The sequence below is a fragment of the Neltuma alba genome, unplaced genomic scaffold, assembly GCF_004799145.2.
Source record: "Neltuma alba isolate B1F8T4 unplaced genomic scaffold, ASM479914v2 tig00012019_pilon, whole genome shotgun sequence".
Classification (NCBI taxonomy): Eukaryota; Viridiplantae; Streptophyta; class Magnoliopsida; order Fabales; family Fabaceae; genus Neltuma; species Neltuma alba.
The window spans coordinates 63,123-82,650 of NW_021636588.1; the positions used below are offsets into that span (position 1 = coordinate 63,123).

The window sequence follows — 19,528 nt, forward strand, 5'->3', positions numbered from 1 at the left end:
CACTACATGGTTAAATCCACGGGCTGACTCTTATATATATGACTCGAATAGCCTAATGTTGTTGTTGATGAATGATTCATGAATAATATTCAACAGACTCTCTCTCTCTCGTCTCCAAACTCCTATTCTCTCTCTCTCGCTTCTGTTTCCTTCCCTCCTCCCTAAGACTTCTACAACCGTGTATCAATGGTACCAGGGCCAGTCCTTCCTTGACCTTTATGCCCATCGCTCGTCCTCAGTTAGCCAAATATCAAATGTCGAAGGCTTCTAACAATCGGTTGCAGGCCATCGAAGTAACTTCAAGAATTACGAGAATTAAAAGTCTTACCTAGTGCTATCAAGGCATTATCCACCCAACTCACTAATCTTCCACAAGATCATGAGTCAAGAAATCATGGGGCTCGATGCAATGGTCATCAGCAAGTTGCATGAACACAAACTGAGGGGCATGACTATCAACCTCCAACACGTTTTACAAAGATGGACTTCCCCCACTTTCAGCGTCACAATATCATCGGTTGGTTAGCCAAATGCGATCGATTATTCCAGCTGGACGACACACCGAAGAATGGAAGGTGACTATCGCAAGCTTACATTCGGATGACAAAGCATACATTTGGCATTTGACATTGGAAGAAGGCGCCGAGGGAGCTTTGTTAACATGGCCGGAGTATCGCAATGCCATCAAGAAACGCTTCGGTGGTCTTTGAAGAGCCCATGGCGGAATTGAAGCGTTTGAAATAGTTAGGTAGCTTCGACGATTACAACGACGCATTTGACGATCTTCTTTACAAACTCCGTCTGCCAGAGGCTCATGCAATTCAAACTTACGTGGAGGGGTTAAGTCTCGACTTTGCTCAAGGGGTCCGCATTTTACACCCCCAATCCATAGACGAGGCACGGAGTATAGCTAAAATTCATGATATGAACTTACACGATGGGGCCGACTAGAAATTGCCCTCCAAGAAATCTTCTGACGCATCGCAAACATGGGACAGATGGAAAGTGTCGAAAACTACTTCCTCTTGGAATGGGTCCCACTTTACTAACTCGAAACCCATTCTTGCCACCAAAACGTCTACGTTTTCTTCAAAGCTAGGCACAGGTCCTCTGTTTCCTCAAACTCTCACACTTCCACTACCAAGAACAGGGTGACCACCTCCCAAAAATTGGCTCTCGATGAGGTTGAAGAACATCACAGTGGAGGACTCTGTTTTTACTGTCACGAGAAATTTAGCAAAGGCCACAATTGTCCTCAGCAACAGAAGTTAGAGCTCTATCTGTTAGATTTAGATTCAGATGGTGATTGCATTGTAGAGGAAGGGGAGACAGTGGGTGACCTTGCAGAAGATTCTGAGTGTTTGCAAATTTCTCTACATGCCATTCAAGGCACCGAGGGTCCTTCGACAGGCAATGAGACTATGAGGTTGTGTTGGTAAGCGGCCTATTCAAATTTTGATTGATGATGGAGCTACTCATGACTATCTTGATGCACAGTTGACTAGGAAACTAGGATGGAGGGGTAGTCAAACTTTCATTGCAGAGGCTGGTGTAGCTGAAGGAGGAAGATTGAAGGTTTACGGGTGGTGGAGGAACTTCAAACGGCATATGATGGGGAAGGAATTTGAATGGGAACTTAAAATCATGGACATGAAGACATATGACATTGTTTTAGGGGTTAAGTGGTTGAAGGGTGTAGTTCATCATGCTTCTTGGGATTATAACAGCATGGCAATGATATTTTGGTATAAGGATGACTTGTGTACCCTACAACCTACTTGTCAAGGAAATTGTCAATTGGTAAACAATTTAGATAATAAATTGGAAAAAGGCGGTCAACTCTTCCTTTTGCAAGCAATAGAAGGGGGTAAGGATCAAACTTTGGGAGTGGTGTATGATGACAAGAACGATGCTAGAAATGGTGTAAGACAATTATTAAGGGAATTTGGGGATGTGTTCACTAAACCTGAATCACTCCCTCCTTTGAGAGAGGGTCATAATCATCCTATAGTTTTACAAGAAGGATCTGACCCGATTAATCTAAGACCCTATAGGTAACCAGCTGTCCAGAAAGATGAAATAGAGAGGCAAGTAAATGACCTTCTGAAAAAGGAGTTTTCAAGAAAGTGCTTCTCCATTTGCTTTACCCATAGTTTTAGTAAGGAAGAAGAATGCTTCATGGAGAATGTGTATTGATTTTCGATAACTTAATAGAAGGACTGTCAAGAATAAGTATCCTATTCCTTTGATGGAAGAGCTGTTGGATGAGCTTAAAGAGGCTAGATGGTTCACAAAATTAGATTTGTAGGCAGGATATCACCAAATTCAAATAGAGCCAAGTAACACTTATAAGACAGCTTTTAGGGCTCATTCCGGTAACTATGAGTGGCTAGTGATGCCTTTTGGATTTACTAATGTTCCGGCCACTTTTCAAGGAGCCATGAACAGTATTTTCAAAAATTTTCTAAGGAAATTTGTGCTGGTTTTTTTTTTTTTTTTAATGACATTTTAGTCTACAGCTCCAGTATGTATCTACATCTCCAACACTTACGGTAGGTATTGCAAATATTAAAGGAGAACCACTTCTTTGTTAAAGAAAACAAATATACCTTTGCTGCAACTCAAGTAGAGTATTTGGGCCATATTATCAAAAAAGGTAGGGTCTCTACAAATCCTAAGAAGATTAAAGCAGTGTTGGATTGGCCTGAACCTCAGTCAGTTAAACAACTTCGTTCTTTTTTGGGCTTGGCTGGTTATTATAGACAGTTTATTAGGGGCTAGGGTGAATTGGTGAGGCCTCTAACCAATCTATTAAGGAAAGGCAGTTTTAAATGGACATCCGACACAGCAGCTACCTTTAAGGAATTAAAAGCAACATTAGTGGCAACCCCTGCTCTAACCCTTCCAGATTTTTCAAAACCTTTTTGTGGCAAAACTGATGCTTGTGGGATAGGAATTAGTGCAGTCTTGATGCATGGGGGAGAATCGATTGCGTTTTTCAGCAAAGCTTTGGCTCCTAGGCACCAGAGTCTCTCAATATATGAGGAGTTACTAGCGGTGGCGCAATCTAAGGTATTAAACAAATGCTTAGAAACTTATTTGAGATGTATGTGCTGGAAGAAACCAAAGGATTGGAGCAAGTGGTTACCTCTAGCTGAATGGTGGTACAATACTACTTATCATACTTCCACTAAAGTAACTCCCGATGAACTACTATATGGGGAAAAACCTCCTATACATGTGCCTTATTTACCTAGAAGTGCAGTTGTGAAAGCTATAGACAGATCTTTTACAGCAAGGGAGGAGGCATTATCAATTACCAAACATCATTTGCATCATGCTGTGAATCTTATGAAGCAAAAAGCGGATGCCCACAAAACGGATAGAGTTTCAAGTGAGGCAATAGGTTTTCCTCAAGTTACAGCCCTATAGACAGATTTCCCTAGCATCTAGGAGCTCACAAAAATTAGCTCCGAGATATTTTGGTGGTGGGATAAGAGTGTGCAAGAGAAAGTCACACAGAAAAGAGATTGTTTTAAGGCCATACACTCGTGCAATAGTATAGAAAACCGGGAAAAGTATCAGTTGGCTAAAAAAGAGACGAAGAAAGCAGTGAGCACGTACTAAAGCTTATGAAGGGTTTTATCAGGAGTTAGGAACAAAGACGGGAGAAAGAAATTTGGACCAAGTAAAGTGTATAAAGGATGAAGATGATAAAGTGTTAGTTACTGATGGTGATATTAAGGACAAATGGGAGGCCTATTTTTACAAGTTGTTTAATGAGGGAAGCAATTATGCGACCCAAGACTTGCTAATTAACGAAGATGATCAGAATTTGGCTTTCTACCGCATATCGAGATTATAGGCTTCAATCGATAATGGAGCCGTATCGAGGAGAGATTCCAGCTCTCAAGAATGGACAATGGAAAAGCCGTTGGGCCTGATGGATCCCTATTAAGTTTGGAAGTGTCTGGGAGATGAGGGTGAGGTGTGGCTAACCAAGCTTTTTAATGAAATTTTACGCTCTAAGAATATGCGGATGATTGGAGGAAAGCATTTTTTTCCTATTTACAAGAATAAAGAAAGACATTCAAAACTGTGCAAGCTACAGAGCTACTTATGAGTCATATCATATAAGTTGTGGGAATGATGAGATATATTTTCAGGGAGAATTCTTTTGGATAATTCTACATTTGGATTTATATTTCCAGGCAAGATCATTTCTTCGGAAGATCCAAGGAAGTCTATTTACTAAGAGGTTAATGAAAAATATATAGAAGTAAAAGAAGGGATTTACATATGGTCTTTATTGACCTGGAAAAGGCTTACGATCGTATGCCAAGAGAAGTAATGTGAAGGCTTTGGAAAAAAAAGGTGTACGGGTTGCTTATATCAAAGCCATACAAGATATGTATGAGGGGATAACTACCAATGTAAGGACGCCTGAGGTGACATAAAGAACTTCTCTATTCAGATTGGCTACATTAGGGATCCTCTTTAACATATTCAAACAATGTTCCCCATGTCTCATGACTTTTCGCGGATTGATATCCATACCCTTAATGATTATTTCATCAAATCAAAAGAAAAGATTAACACTAGATTGGAGTTATTAGAAGAACGTTGGAGTCAAAAGGTTTTCGCTTGAGCAGGAACAAAACAGAATATATGCATTGTGATTTTGGGGGGAGGCAAGGCAACCGGGATTTGGAGGTGAAGATGGGGGTGCAAATCATTCCTCAAGTATCAAAGTTTAAATACCTAGGATGCATTATACAGGAGGATGGGGAAATTAATGGAGACGTTTCTCATAGAATACAAACTGGCTGGTTAAAGTGGAGGAAAGCTATCGGAGTTATTTACGATAAGAAGGTACCTAAGAAACTTAAAGGAAAATTTTATCTGACTACTATAAGACCGGCTATATTGTTGGTAGTGAATGTTAGGCAATAAAGAGAAAACAAGAGCACAAGTTAGGGTAGCAGAAATGAGGATGTTGAGATTGATGTGTGGTCATACAAGAAAAGATAGGATTCGAAATGAAAATATCAGAGCAAGAGTCGGTGTGGCACCTCCAAGAGAAAATGGTTGAAAATCGCTTAAGATGGTTTGGACATGTGCAGAGAAGGCCATTGGAGGCCCCGGTGAGGAGGGTGGATCAGACAAGATGGAGTCCCATAAAAAAGAACAGAGGAAGACCAAGAAGAACGCTTAATGAGGTCATTGAACGAGACCTCCTAGTCAACAACATCTCTAAGGACTGGGTTGTTGACAAACCACGATGGCGTCGTGTGACTCATATAGCCAATCCCACCTAGTGGGATAAGGCTTGTTGTTGTATATTTTGGTCCTTATAGAGTGTTGCAAAGAATTGGCCCCATGGCATATAAGCTGGAATGACCTTCAGATTCTAGGATACATTCTACTTTTCACATCTCCTTACTAAAGTTGTGTCCTAATCCTAATGTGAAGCGACATCATCCTCCTCTAGACTGGTCAGAACCTCAACCTACTCGTGAGCCAGAAAGAATATTGAAGAGAATTGGTAGGAAGAAAGGAAGAATTGTTACAGAAGTATTGGTGCAGTGGAAGAATCTCCCTAAAGAAGAAACAAGTTGGGTTCTGCTTTATCAATTACAGCAGCAGTTTCCCTCTTTTCAGATTTAAGACCCTTGAGGACAAGGGTAGTTAAAAAGGTGCATTGTTATATAATCATAAATAGCAGGATTAGGAGTGGTATTACTAAGTCTATGAGCCACAAGGATTTATTAAACAAAGGCTTACCGAGTCCATAAGGCCTTAAGGGGTAGTTTAGGCAATTAGCTTTAGGATTAGTTAGTGATGCACTACACAGTTAACTCCACAGGCTGCCTCTTACTCGGATAGCCTAATGTTGTTGTTGATGAATGATTCATGAATAATATTCAGTAGATCATTTCTCTCTCTCATCTCTAAACTCCTATTCTCTCTCTCCCCTTCTGTTTCCTGTATGGTAACTTGAGAGAGGAGGTAGAAGTAATGGACAAACGAAAGGTTAATATTTTTTGCCTCCAGGAAACTAAATACATCTCAGAGAAGGCTTTTGAATTTACTAACAGATTCAAACTTTGGTATACGGGAAAAGTAGGCACAAGGCATGGAGCAGTAATAAGTGGAAAAAGGATGTGGTAGAAGTCAAAAGGATCGAAGACAGAATCATTTCTTCAAGAATGATTGTGGGGAGGGATGCTAGCACTCAAGCAGGGGCAGAAGCACATCTTAAGGAGAAATTTTGGACCGATATGGGGGGATTGGTTCAAAGCATACCACTCGTGAAAGAGTTTTATTTGCAATGATCTTAATGGACATATTGGTAAAGAAGCGAGACAATATACAAGGGCTCACAGTGGTTTGCATTTTGGAGAGCTTAATAATGAAGGGCAAACTATTATTGATTTCTCTATCACATACAACCTCAAGATTGTTAACACTTGCTCTAAGAAATAGGAGGAACATTTAATCACATACAAGAATGGAACCTTCAAGAAGCAAATTGACTACTTTTTGGTGAGGAATCCTGATAGAAAACTATGCACAAATTGTAAAGTGATTCCTGGGGATGGCATGACAGCACAGCATAGGGTCCTGGTTCTTGATGTGCTTATTAAGTGTATAAAACAAAAACGCCAATAAGTGTCAAACCCAAGGGTCAAATGGTGGCAATTAAAAGGAGAGAAGCGAGAGACTTTCAAAAGGACTCTTTTAGAGGAAAGGGTTTTGGATCTACAAAGAAATGCTAATCTTATATGGACCGAAAAGGCTAAGAAGGTTCAGAAGGCTGGTAAAACAATTTTGAGAGAATTAAAAGGTAGCAGTTGGCGACAAAAGGAGACGTGGTGATGGAATGAAAAGGTGCAAGAGAAAATCAGGCATAAGCGAGATTGTTTTAAAGCGATACACTTGTATAATAATGCTAAAAATTGAGAAAGATATTGCTCGACTAAAAAGGAGACTAGGAGAGCAATGGATGAAGCTCATTCTAAAGCTTTTGAGGAGTTCAATAAGGATTTAGGGAGTATGGCTTGGGAACGCAAGAATTACAATATCGCAAAGAATAAGAAAAGAAAAACAAAAAATTAGGACCAATTAAGATGTATAAAGGATGAAGAAAGTAGAGTTTTAGTTACTAATGAAAATATTAAGAATCAATAAGAAGCCTACTTTAATAAGCTATTTAATGATGGGGGCGAAAGATTGAGTTATGAGCTTGAAGAATTGACAATTAGAGAAGAGAAGCATAATTTAGCGTTTTATCGAAGAATCCGAGTTGAAGTTAAGGAAGCTCCCAAGAAAATGGAAAACAATAAAGCAGTTGGACCTGATAGTATTCTTATTGAAGTTTAGAAATGTCTGGGTGAAGATGGTGTGTTGTGGCTTACCAAGTTATTCAATTGGATATTACACTCCAAGAAAATGTCTGATGATTGGAAAAAAGGTACTTTAGTACCTATTTACAAGAATAAATGGGATATCTAGAACTGTGCTAACTACAGAGAGGTTAAGCTCATGAGCCATGCCATAAAATTGTGGGAGAAGGTGATAGAAAATAGGTTGAAATTAGGGACTTATATTTCTGAAAACCAATTTGGATTCATTCCAGAAAAGTCGACAACAGAGGCGATTTATTTACTGAGGAGGTTAATAGAAAAGTACCAAAACCACAGAAGAGACTTGTATATGATTTTTATTGACTTAGAAAAAACTTACGACTGTATCCCAAGAGAAGTTCTTTGGAGAGCCTTGAAAAAGAAAGATGCACATGTCGCTTATATCAAAGTCATACAAGACATGTATGATGGAGTCACAACGAGTTTAGAACATCAGGCAGTGTGACGAAGGACTTCCCTATAAGGATTGGCCTAAATCAAGGATCATTTTTGAGCCATTATCTGTTAACCAAATTCACAATGTTCTGACTGAACATAGAAAAAAAGTCCCTAAGTGCATTTTTTTTCTAATGATATAGTTTTGTTGGCCGTGTCAAAAGAAAAGATTACTGCTAAACTTGAGACATGAAGAACTGAATAATTTATGCCACTGCAAAAGTGTTTCTTCCAAAACATAGTACAATATTTATATGAGTGATCCCTAGGTTTAGCAGATTCTAGGATCAACCTATTGATTACACAATCAGCTGGAAATCAGCCCAAAATAATAATTTAAAATTCAAACAGATCTGCCGAGATCCTAGGAGAGAAATTAGGTAAAGATCATCTAAATTAAAGGCAATAAATGATAAATATAGACAGAGATTAGAGTGGCGTCAACACTCCCCCTCAAGCTAGTGAATAGATATCTATCATTCCCCGCTTGCTTCTAAGCTCTTCAAACTGTGGCCTTGCTAATGCTTTAGTGAAGATATCTCCCACTTGGCAGTGCGATAATACATGAGTTAATTCGATAATTCCTATGTCCTCCTTTTCTTTTATGAAGTGCTTGTCAATATCAACATGCTTGGTTTGTTCATGATGAACCAGGTTCCTTACCATTGCTATGGCAGACATACATCACATCTTAATCTTATAGGTGTAGTTGGTGTGAATTTCAGCTCCCTTAGCACTCTCAGTATCCACAATCCTTCACATACCCCATGAGCAACGACACGCAACTCAGCTTCTACGCTGCTCCTAGAAACAACACTTTGTTTCTTACTTCTCCATGTTACTAGGTTCCCCCATAGCATGGTACAGTACCCATAGGTGGACCTCCTATCGGGGAGAAATCTACCATGATCAACATCTGTATAAACAATTATTTCTCGAGATGTGCCTTTGGCAAAATAGAGTCCTCATCCTGGAGTCATTTTCAAATAATGCAGAATCCTGTATGTTACATTCATGCGTTCCTCTAGAGGCTCATTAGTGAATCTGCTTACAACTCCAACAGCATAGCTTATATCAGGGAGTGTATGAGAAAGATAGAGTAGTTTTCCTACCAATTTCTTATACCTTTCAGCATCAACAGGTACTAGTTCCTTTTTTGGTTTTGCATCAATAGGTACTGGTTCCTTTTTGGGTTTTGCTTTCTTATTATGGTCTTTCGATGTGGTTCCTCCATCTTCCTCATCCTCTTCTTTGCTGTCAAGTTTGCAAGTAGGATCCATTGGTGTTTCTGCAGGTTTTGCACCTAGCATTCGGTTTCTTTCAATAAGTCTAAAGTATATTTCCTTTGAGACAAAGATTCCATCACGAGATCGTGCCACCTCCATCCCCAAAAAAAACCTAAGGCCACCTAGATCTTTTACTTCAAACTCTTTCTCTAGGGATCTCTTAAGCTTGGCTATTTCTTCTGTATCATCACCAGTCATAATGATATCATCAACATACACAATTAGGATAGCTATTTTGTTACCTGAGTATTTCACAAGTAGTGTGTGATCTGCCTAGCATTGAGAGAATCCTACATTCTTTACAGCCTTTGTAAATCTCTCAAACCATACCCTAGGAGACTGTTTTAGGCCATAGATTGATTTGTAGAGTCTACACACCATTCCGGGAATATTATGTTCTGCCAAACCTTGAGGAACATCCATGTATACTTCTTCTAGGTCTCCGTTTAGGAAGGCATTTTTCACATCAAGTTGATGTAGTGGCCAATCCAAATTTGCTGCTAAAGACAAGAGTATTCTGATTGTGTTTAGTTTAGCAACAGGGGCAAAAATCTCCTGATAATCAATGCCATAGGTCTGAGAGTATCCTTTTGCCACTAACCGGGCTTTGTACTTATTTATAGTCTTATCAGGGTTGTACCTCTTTGTGAACACCCACTTGCACCCTACTGTCTTCTTTCCCATAGGTAATTTTGTGATCTTCCAAGTCTGGTTTTTTCTTAGGGCCTTTAGTTCTTCCTCAGTGGCCCCTTTCCAGTTGGAATCAGATATGGCATCTTGGAAGGTGGTAGGGAGCTGTTCGTTTGCTAAACGAGTCACAAAACTATGCATAGAGGGTGATAGATGATCATATGACACAAAGTTGCTTATAGGATGTTTAGTACAAGATCTTACCCCCTTTCTCAATGCGATAGGCCATCCAAGATCACCTGGACCTATAGTTGAGGTTGATTCTTGGTATTGCTCAGTCTTAGAGGGTACTTCACTGTTGTTGTGTAGTTCCAGCACCTGTCTCCTCTTGTGCTGAGGCATTTTGACCTGCCTCTCCATTTCCAAAGTCTGACTCCTCACTTTCCAACTCCACATTGTCTCGGCTATCATTATTGGAACCTGTTTCAGGTGTATTCAGATCTAAATTGGGTGGTATTAGCTCAGTTTGGGGTTGATTGGCTAGTGTAGGCTCGGGTTGGGATGGAGAGGTAGATGTAAGTTGCTCATGTTTAGGTATAGGTTGCTCTTGTGTCTCATGATCAAGTAGGGAAAACTCCCATTCTTCCTCACTCTCCCCCTGAATGGGTGTTTTGGAGTAGTAGGCTTGAGTTTCATCAAAGGTTACATTCATTGAGATAAGGTATTTTTTCCGGGTTGGAGAGTAACACTTATAGCCCTTTTGAGTGGAGGAATAGCCAAGAAAAATGCATTTAATCACCGGGGGGTCAAGTTTGCTGCCATGGTCATTGTGGACATAAGCTATACAACCAAACACTCTTTCAGGGATATGGGTGAGTATATGTGAATTGGGGTAGGTTTTGGATAGGATCTGAATTGGTGTATGGAAGTTCAATGTTTTTGAGGGTAGGCGATTTATTAGGTGTGTGGCAGTAACAAGAGCCTCCCCACAGTAGATTTTTGGCACATTATTAGTCATGATTATAGCCCAAGTGACTTCAAGAAGGTGGCGGTTCTTTCTTTCGGCTATTCCATTTTGCTGTGGTGTGTTTACACAACTTGTTTGGTGCACAATAACATGCTGTTTAAGGTAAGTTTGGAGATGAGTGTTCATATATTCCCTCCCATTGTCACTCCGAAGAACTTTCATGGAAGTGTCAAACTGTGTTTTAATCATTTTGTGGAAGTTTATGATGATTTGAGTGAGGTCAGATTTGTCTTTCATAAGAAAAACCCATGTAACTCGTGCGTGATCATCTATTAGTGTGACAAACCACCTGGCCTTTGTTAGAGTTGGGATACGGGCAGGACCCCAGATGTCACTATGCACGAGAGAGAAAGGGTGAGTATACTGATGTGAATGAGCCTTGTAATTGTTCTTGGTGTGTCTAGAGAGTTGACAAATTTCACAGGGAATAGAATAGAAATTTGGAAACAATCTGGACATATATTTAAAACTAGGATGGCCTAACCTATAGTGCCATAACAACGCTTCATTATTGGAAAGTTGAGTTGCTGAATTTTTTTCTGCTGCATATATCCTGGAATGTACCCAATTCTAATCACTTAAGTGGTGGTCTATGCAGTAAAGCCCCTCCAGTAACCTAGCTGTGCCAATCCTCTTCCCCAACTCCAAGTCCTAAAACAAGCATTGAGTGACAGAAAAATTGATGTCACAGCATCGTGAAACAGTAGCTTTGCTCACAGAGATTAATTTGCATTTTAAATCAGGGGCACAGGGAACATTTTTAAGTATCACATCACCGAATAGGCACACCTCACCAATCCCATGAACGTTAATAAATTTCCCATCTGCCACCTTTATGAACATAAGGAATTCACATGGTTTAACATTTTGGAGGAGGTTAATATTACCAGCCATATGATCAGTAGCTCCAGAGTCTACAATCCACTTTTGATCATAGTGAACATTTGCTTTAAGGGCTAGGATAGCATTACCTGTATAAGCTACATTACCAGTGGCTAGCTATCATTTCCTACTTGGTGTTGTGTTTCTCTAGCAATTTTCTAAGGAAGTCCAGCTCCTCTTTGCTCAGGTTACCCTTTGATTCATCTCTAGAGTCTGAGCTTGCTGCATGAGCACGTGTTTCAAGTTTCCCTTTCCCCTTTTGGTTTGGTGGTTTGCCATGTAATTTCCAACAAATATCCTAAGTATGTCAGGTTTTTGATAGTGCTCACACCATTTTCCATTCTTCTTGCCCTTGGTTACAAGAGCGCTTGATTCAGTTTCAGTGGTTGCTGGTTGCCTCGAACCATTTAGCTTCTTTCGGCTCTCTTCTTGTTTTGCCATGAAAAACACTTCTCATACGCTAAGCAGTCTCTCTTGGCTCATGATTCGCCCTCTTATCTCATCATAGGAGGATGGTAATCCGAGGAGGAACTTGTAAATCCTCTTCTCTTTTATCTTGGCATATAGTTTGGTGTCTGAAGTGCATGACTACTCATATGTATCCTACTGGTCTAGCTACTACCATATGGTAACCAAATTAGTCCAATATTCTGTCATATTTAAATTACCTTTATTGAGTCTGTCCAGGTTTGCTTCTATTTCCAGAATTGTAGCACGATTGTTCAAGGAGGCGAACATATATCATGTTGCTTCCTAGACCTCTTGGGCAGACTTGAACAGGGTGAAGCTAGTGCTGATCTCTGTGGTCATTGAATTGACCAACCATGATTGAATCATTGACTCTTCAGCCTCCCCGATGCAGTACTTTGGGTCCTTCAAGTCCGGCTTCGCTGTCACACCATTCAGGTACCCAAATTTGCCCTTTCCAGTAACATAGAGGCGAACACCCACTGCCCACTGTAGGAAGTTCTGTCCGTTTAAGCGGTGAATAGTGATCTGAGATGATGTGGCATCGCTTGGCGCTTGGTAGTTCACCGGCGTTGTTGATGTATTGTGCCCAGATGGGTGTGAACCACCCTGGCCTTCACCGTCCAGCCTAAAACCGAACTGGATCATTTGTGCTCTGATACCATGAATAATTTATGCCACTACAAAAGTGTATTTCCTCCAAAACATAGGTACAGTATTTATAGGAGTAATCCCTAAGTTTAGCAAATTCTAGGATCAACCTATTGATTACACAATCAGCTGGAAATCAACTCAAAATAAGTAATTTAAAATTCAAACAGATCTGCCGAGATCCTAGGAGAGAAATCAGGTAAAGATCATCTGAATTAAAGGCAATAAATGATAAATATAGACAGAGATTACAGTAGCGTCAACAAGAACCTTGGAGTCGAAGGGTTTTATTTGAGTAGAAGCAAGATAGAATATATGTATAGCATTTTTTATAAGAGAAAAGTTAGAACAAATTTAGAGGTCAGATTGGAAGATTAAGTCATTCAACAAGTAGAAAAGTTTAAATATTTGGAATCAATTATCCAAAAGATGGTGAAATTGATGGTGATATATAGAATTCAAGCTAAGTAGTTTAAATGGAGAAAAGCAACAGGAGTATATGTGATCGGAAAGTACCTAATAAGGTCAAAAGAAAGTTTTATCACACTACTATAAGACCAGCAATGCTATATGGCAATGAATGTTGGGGCTTTAAAGGAACAACATGAACATAAAATGGCAGTAGCCGATATGAGAATGTTGAGATGGATGTATGGTCATACAAAAAAAGATAAGATTTGTAGTGAACATATACGCAGAAAGGTCAGAGTGGCTGCTATTGATGAGAAAATGGTATAAAACTGTTTGAGATGGTTTGGTCAAATGCAAAGAAGGCCTTTAAATGCGCCAGTGAGAAAAGTTGATCAAGCATTACAAACTCCTCTAAAAAGGAGTAGAGGAAGGCCAAAGACAATACTTAATGAAGTTATTAAGCAAGATCTTTCAATTAACAATATATCCAAAGATTTGGCTTTGAATAGAGCTCAATAACGTCGTGCGATCCATGTAGCCAATCCCATCAAGTGGGACAAGGCTTTGTTGTTGTTGTATATACATGTACAAGGGTATTTCTATTCTGGAATATTCAGAAAGGATAAGTCCCTCACTCTCATTTTATCTTACTGATTATATACAGCATCAATAGCGCTCAAAAATCCTCTAAGCAACAAGATCTCTCAATTTTTTTTCTTGGTATCAAAGCAAAATATCAGCAATGGCATCATCCTATGAAAAATCAATCGATGACCCAACAAACCCTAATTCTTCTGCTATCAAAAGCAGACCCACCATCTTTGTTTCTACACCTACCCAGTCCAACAAAATTTTCCTAGAAGATCAAAGCCTTCCTTTGGTTTCAATTCTTTTTCTATCCCTTGTACTTGACCCTTAAGGACAAGGCTCTTTTGGGATGGGGTATTGATATGTAATTAAAATATATATATATTAGCACTTAGGTCAGTTACAAGTTAGTTAGGTAGCCAATGGCTATAAATAAAGGGATTAGGGACTAAATGCAATATGCTTTGGCTAATGGATAGTGTTCCCTTATTTTCTCTAGCTCCCTCGTCTCTCTTCCTCTCTTTTCTATTCTATCTTCTCCTCTAATTCCCTTCTTCTCTCTTCTTTCCCAATTTTTCCCTGTTCTCTCCAATGTTATGCATCAGCCCTCTACCTAATTCTATGATGTGTTCCTAAAGACGTGGGCACTACTTTCCAAGCAAAACTACATAATTACCGCAATGTTATGTTCTCCTTGTTACCAAACCTTTAAACCAAATTGGGACAAGTATGAACAACTCCTGTCTCAAATAATTTACATCTTCAAAACTACTGGGTTTTATCTTCTTGATATTTTTACTTGAGTTCATGCTGTATCATCAGAAGAAAAGTCATTAAACAGCTAAATAAATATTAAGCCGCTGTGTGCAAAACTTCCACTTGCTGCAAATCCTATAAGTTAAGCCATCTAAAGCTTCTAATTTAGCCACCATTTGGGGCTTCATTTTCTAACCTCCAAAATAAACATTATTTAATTCCTCAGTTTGTATCATCCTACGTCAATTAGATTTAGGGTTATAAATGGGTATAACATGCATTTTGAGATCATAATCTGAATGGATCATTAGCAATCTGATTCTGATTTCAAATTCCAAAATATGAGTGTGAAGGCGTTAACTCTACACAAATGGCTTCCACGGAAAAGAAAAATGGCACAACTTAATGGCTAAACAAGATAATCAGTGAAATACCTGGGTATCAAGAAGAATAATACGCTCAGAAGATATCCTTGGCTCAATGCCCACAGAACAATGCCTTGCCATTGCTGAAGTATCATTGGACTCTATGGAAAAAGGTGGCAGCATCCCTGCAAGCATAGACATCAAAGTTACCATATGCAATTGCCACATTCACAAAAGGAATTGCCTTCCAGTTTCAGATTAACTAATTTCATGACATTTGACGTTCTATGTTTTCATGGCATCGCACTTTAATGCAAATGAGATGTCTTTTTATTGGAGGTTAAAACAAATTAGGAAAAGTAATATTAAATATTCGTAAATTAACACAGATAGATGTATATTATAGAAAATACGACTTCAAAAAAGATTAATTCAATTAAAAATATATTAAGACAGGTAATTATTATTTTTTATGTATATTATTTTATTATATTTCAATTTTATAAATTTAATTATCTGTCAAATCCATACTATTTTACTAGGATTTCCCTATTATCATACATTTTAAAGTTTCCTATTATCTTGCAGTTATAATGTATCCTTTGGACTTCGTGAGGCCATAACTAGATAGAGCTAGGTTTTGATAATTCTAGCTGACTAACATTAACAGTGAAGAGGCCTCCACAATTGCTCATTTCAGCTCAAGAGGCGATTGAAAAGTTAAAGAATCTATGGGAACATTGGACAAAATATCTACCACAAGTAGTTGTTCCTTTGTGCTCTCAACCAGCTCTTCAAAATCTTCATATGCCTCTAATTCTATCCTTAATGGACCAAACAAAGTTTCCTCTGACTTCTGAGTCTTCAACTTAGGAGCCACACATTGTATGACTAATTCCTCAGTAAAATCCATCGCTTATACAAATGAGAGAATCATGGCAGAAAATAAAGGTACAAAATCGCTACATAAAGGGACAGACAGGTCATTTTGAGTAGCAAATCCTTTCAATCTACTCTCATTATTTCAGCTACAATATTTCCACATGCTTCGCATGACGATTTCTGACCGATGCTGATTTTAATATCCAAAAGTCCCCATCACACTGCCATTCTGTTTTTATATTGCACACAAGACGTTTAATAGAAGAACAAATGACCCAAAAGGTAATATTCCCTCCGTTATCAAATATAAGGCACAATTTGGGAAGATTATTTGTTAATATAAGGCACAGTGCAAAAATCCATGTGCAAGGTAACTAAGTGGGATGGGTAACCTACCCCAAAAGCTAATTGTTGAGATAGGAAAACTAGTCTACCTAAATACTCTATTGAGCATCCCACACTACTCAATGTGAAACTTACTATCCCATATTACCAAGTCTCCATCAATATGAATATGTGATATCTTTCTAAAAATACCCTTGATAAATACACAAAACTACTAAGCCAATCCTACCTTGACATTTTCCCGTACATGTGGAGCAATGTGGAGAAAATAAATGGGAAATTAAAAGAATTTTTCAGGCACCAACTACTTTTAATGGTGTTCATTGATCTGCATGCATTAATGGACTTGTGCCTTATCTTTTTGATAATGTAGGGAGTAAATGTTACAGGGAACCTATCATCTTCAAGCACATATTTTTCTTTTTGTTTTTGAAATATGCTGTTACTGATATTAGCTTTTCTCTGGCAAAATATATACGTTAACTTTCCAAAGCATAGTGTCTCACTGCCAGGTGACAATCCTATTTTTGACAGAGGTTATGATTTCTCTATCCAACCCAACTTGATTCTCATTCAGACAGTTGAGATTCAAATTGAGCCAAGCACCAAACTAAACTGACATAAACTTGTTTTAGATCAATTGGGACAAACAATAAAGACTCAGATTCGGAAACCCACAAAACTGAGACAAAACCTCTTTTTAATAACAGCCCTAATCTTTAATCCCATGAGAAATAACAATAATAATAACTAAAAGAGAAGAAACAGATTGGGGGGGTGTGGGTTAAAAAGTTTTTACTTTTCTTATTTGCTTGATCATATGCCACATACACAGTGGAGCAATGTTGTGGCACATTTTCTCCGACACGGAGGAGCTCCATTAGTCAATTAGACAGTTTTGCTAATAGGAGTGAGCATTTTGGTCCTAACAATCTATAGTTCGAACTATTTGCCTTTGGAGTGGAGAAGACAAAATGGACAATTTTTTGAAATATAAAAGGGCTTAAGCATTGCAGTCCACCAATTCACTTAATAGTTAATGTTCTAACTCTATGGTCAGACCAGGCAGATGACACAAATGACTCACCAGGTGAACTCGAATCAAACCCATAGAGTTCATTCATAATTGTTGACTTGCCAACCCCGGGTGGTCCAATCACTCCAACCACGGTAAAGTCCGTATTCTCTGTTAGAAACTGCAACATTCAAAACAACTCACTACAACTAATTTTCACCTCATTGGCTATGCTCAAATGTATATTGGCAGGAAATGCACAATAGTAAATGTCAACACATTGGAAATTCAAATTCAAGATTTATAAACACATACACACACTCAATATAACATTATCCTAAAAAAAATGGCCAGCCCAATTCCCGTTTTGCAGACCACGGACAGACGAAGGTTAACCCAATTGTAAATGTCATTGTCATTATCCTAAAAAAATATAAAATACAGTATTACGAATGCTAAATGAGAACGGCAAGCTATTTTCCCGTTTTTACGGAATAGTGGCAGAAAAATATTCATTCCAGCATTCAACATATATCAGGCCACGCAAATAAGCAAGAAAGTAAAACAGATTTAAGCACTGAAAATGATCAAACAGATATCGACAAACAGAAAATCCAACAACTTCAACTACAGACCATAGCCGGTATTCCACTCCAACAAGGTTCCATTTAACCTTAAATCTAATCGTCGGCCGTTATTTCACATAGCACGCAACCAAGTAGACCATATTTTTCACTTTCTTCCTTCAATGAAGCAAAAGAATGACCATAGAATATAAATATCGGAGAAAACAAAAGATGACCAGAGATTACAGGCAAAAAGCGATCAATATGGAACTCCCAGGAGTCAGAGAGAAGGTTTAGGGAAGCCACTGAAGGAAGACGAGAGCGGAACTGCGCCGATTCGTCTTCGACGCCGCTGCTGCCACGGCCGAATTTCGTGGCAACAGGTCCACCGCTGACTAGACCAGGCTTTGCCAAAAGGATCTTGGGAGAAGGTGAGGGATCCGACGAGCCCGCCATGGAGATTTTCGTTGATTCTGCTTCTACTTCGTCAAAAGTTTGAAGTTAATACTCCCCTTTGATTTTAAATACAGCTCCCTGAATGTGTACTACAGAGTCAAAAGAGTGGGGAAGAGACAAGACGAGCATCGAACAAGGTCATGAGAGCGAAGGGGAGAGGAAAAAAGAGGGGTGGATGTGTTTGGTTGCCAGGAGGACCCCCCCGGGGGGGTTGAAAAATTGGGAGAATTACGGTCCAGAAGAAGGAAAAAAATTACAAGTTGCCATGAACGACTTGGTAGCAAGCCTCGACTCCCACTAAGGAGGTGTGGGTTTGTTTTTTTTATCATTTGATGTATTATGAATATTATTGCTTGGAACTGTAGAGGAACTGCCTCCAAAACCTTCCCATAAAGTGGGTGACTTAACCAGAGGAAAGAAGATTGATCTGCTTATCCTGATGAAACACAAGTCAGTTGGGAAAAGGTTGATAGAATTATAAGGCAACTGGATTCAATAACTGGATACACTTGGAGTCCACGGGTTACGCAAGAGGTATTTGGGTATTGTGGAATGAAGAAGAAAATAGAGTGGAGCTACTTACTTCCACAACCCAATTACTACATGTCAACGTGGAAATAAAATTCAGAACTGTTTGACCCTGCTTTCTTGCATTTATGCTGAACCTTGTAGTAATATGAGGAGACAACTTTGGTTAGACCCTATAGACTTGAGTAGAAATGTGGATGAACCGTGGCTTGTACTGGGCGATTTCAATGCTTATCAATGATATGAGGACAAAAGAGGCGAGGCAAATATCAGTATTTCGTCCATGAAACAATTTGAAGAATGCATACAAGAAACGATTAGTGGAAGTGGAAAGTGTTGGGGAGAAGTTCACTTGGGAAAGAGGTTTGCTCTTGGAAAAAATTAACTGGGCTTTTGCTAATATTGATTGGCTACACCTCTTCCCATTAACCAAAGTTTACACTTTGAACAAGTTTGGCTCAGCCCACAGAGCCTTACTACTAAAAAGTGGACCTGAACAAAACAGGGGGAAAATAGCTCCACCATTCAGATGCCAAGCAGCGTGGGTTCTAGAGAGTGATTTTGTGGATATTATCCAAAAGTGCTGGTTTACTAGAAATTAGGCTGAACAGATCAATTCATTCATGCATGAAGCTACTTTGTGGAATAAAAAGAGAATAGGAAACTACAAAGCAAGAAGAACAAATCTGCTAAATAGGATTGAAAAAATAGGAAGAGCAAGAGGAAGAAGGGACTCTCAACACCTTTGGCAATTAGAGCAAGAACTTTGGAATAAATATAATAAAATTTTGGCCCAAGAGGAGCTAATGT

The 19,528-nt window shown here is 38.9% G+C and overlaps 1 protein-coding gene across 3 annotated transcripts in view; it reads right to left on the reverse strand.

Annotated features, from left to right (window-relative positions):
* The window catches only part of LOC114721274 (protein SMG9), a 33,793-nt gene extending 15,489 nt beyond the window's left edge, over positions 1-18,304 (reverse strand). The window contains exons 1-3 of one of the 3 annotated variants that reach the window (XM_028907107.1): positions 17,981-18,304; positions 17,241-17,349; positions 14,996-15,111 (exon numbers count right to left, since the gene is read on the reverse strand). In XM_028907107.1, the coding sequence (XP_028762940.1) occupies positions 14,996-15,111; positions 17,241-17,349; positions 17,981-18,190 (435 nt within the window). In that variant the 5' untranslated portion in view covers positions 18,191-18,304. The remainder of the gene's footprint in view (positions 1-14,995; positions 15,112-17,240; positions 17,350-17,980) is intronic. The other 2 variants (XM_028907106.1, XM_028907105.1) reach the window with 2 other exon arrangements.
* Between the last annotated feature and the right edge of the window lie 1,224 nt (positions 18,305-19,528).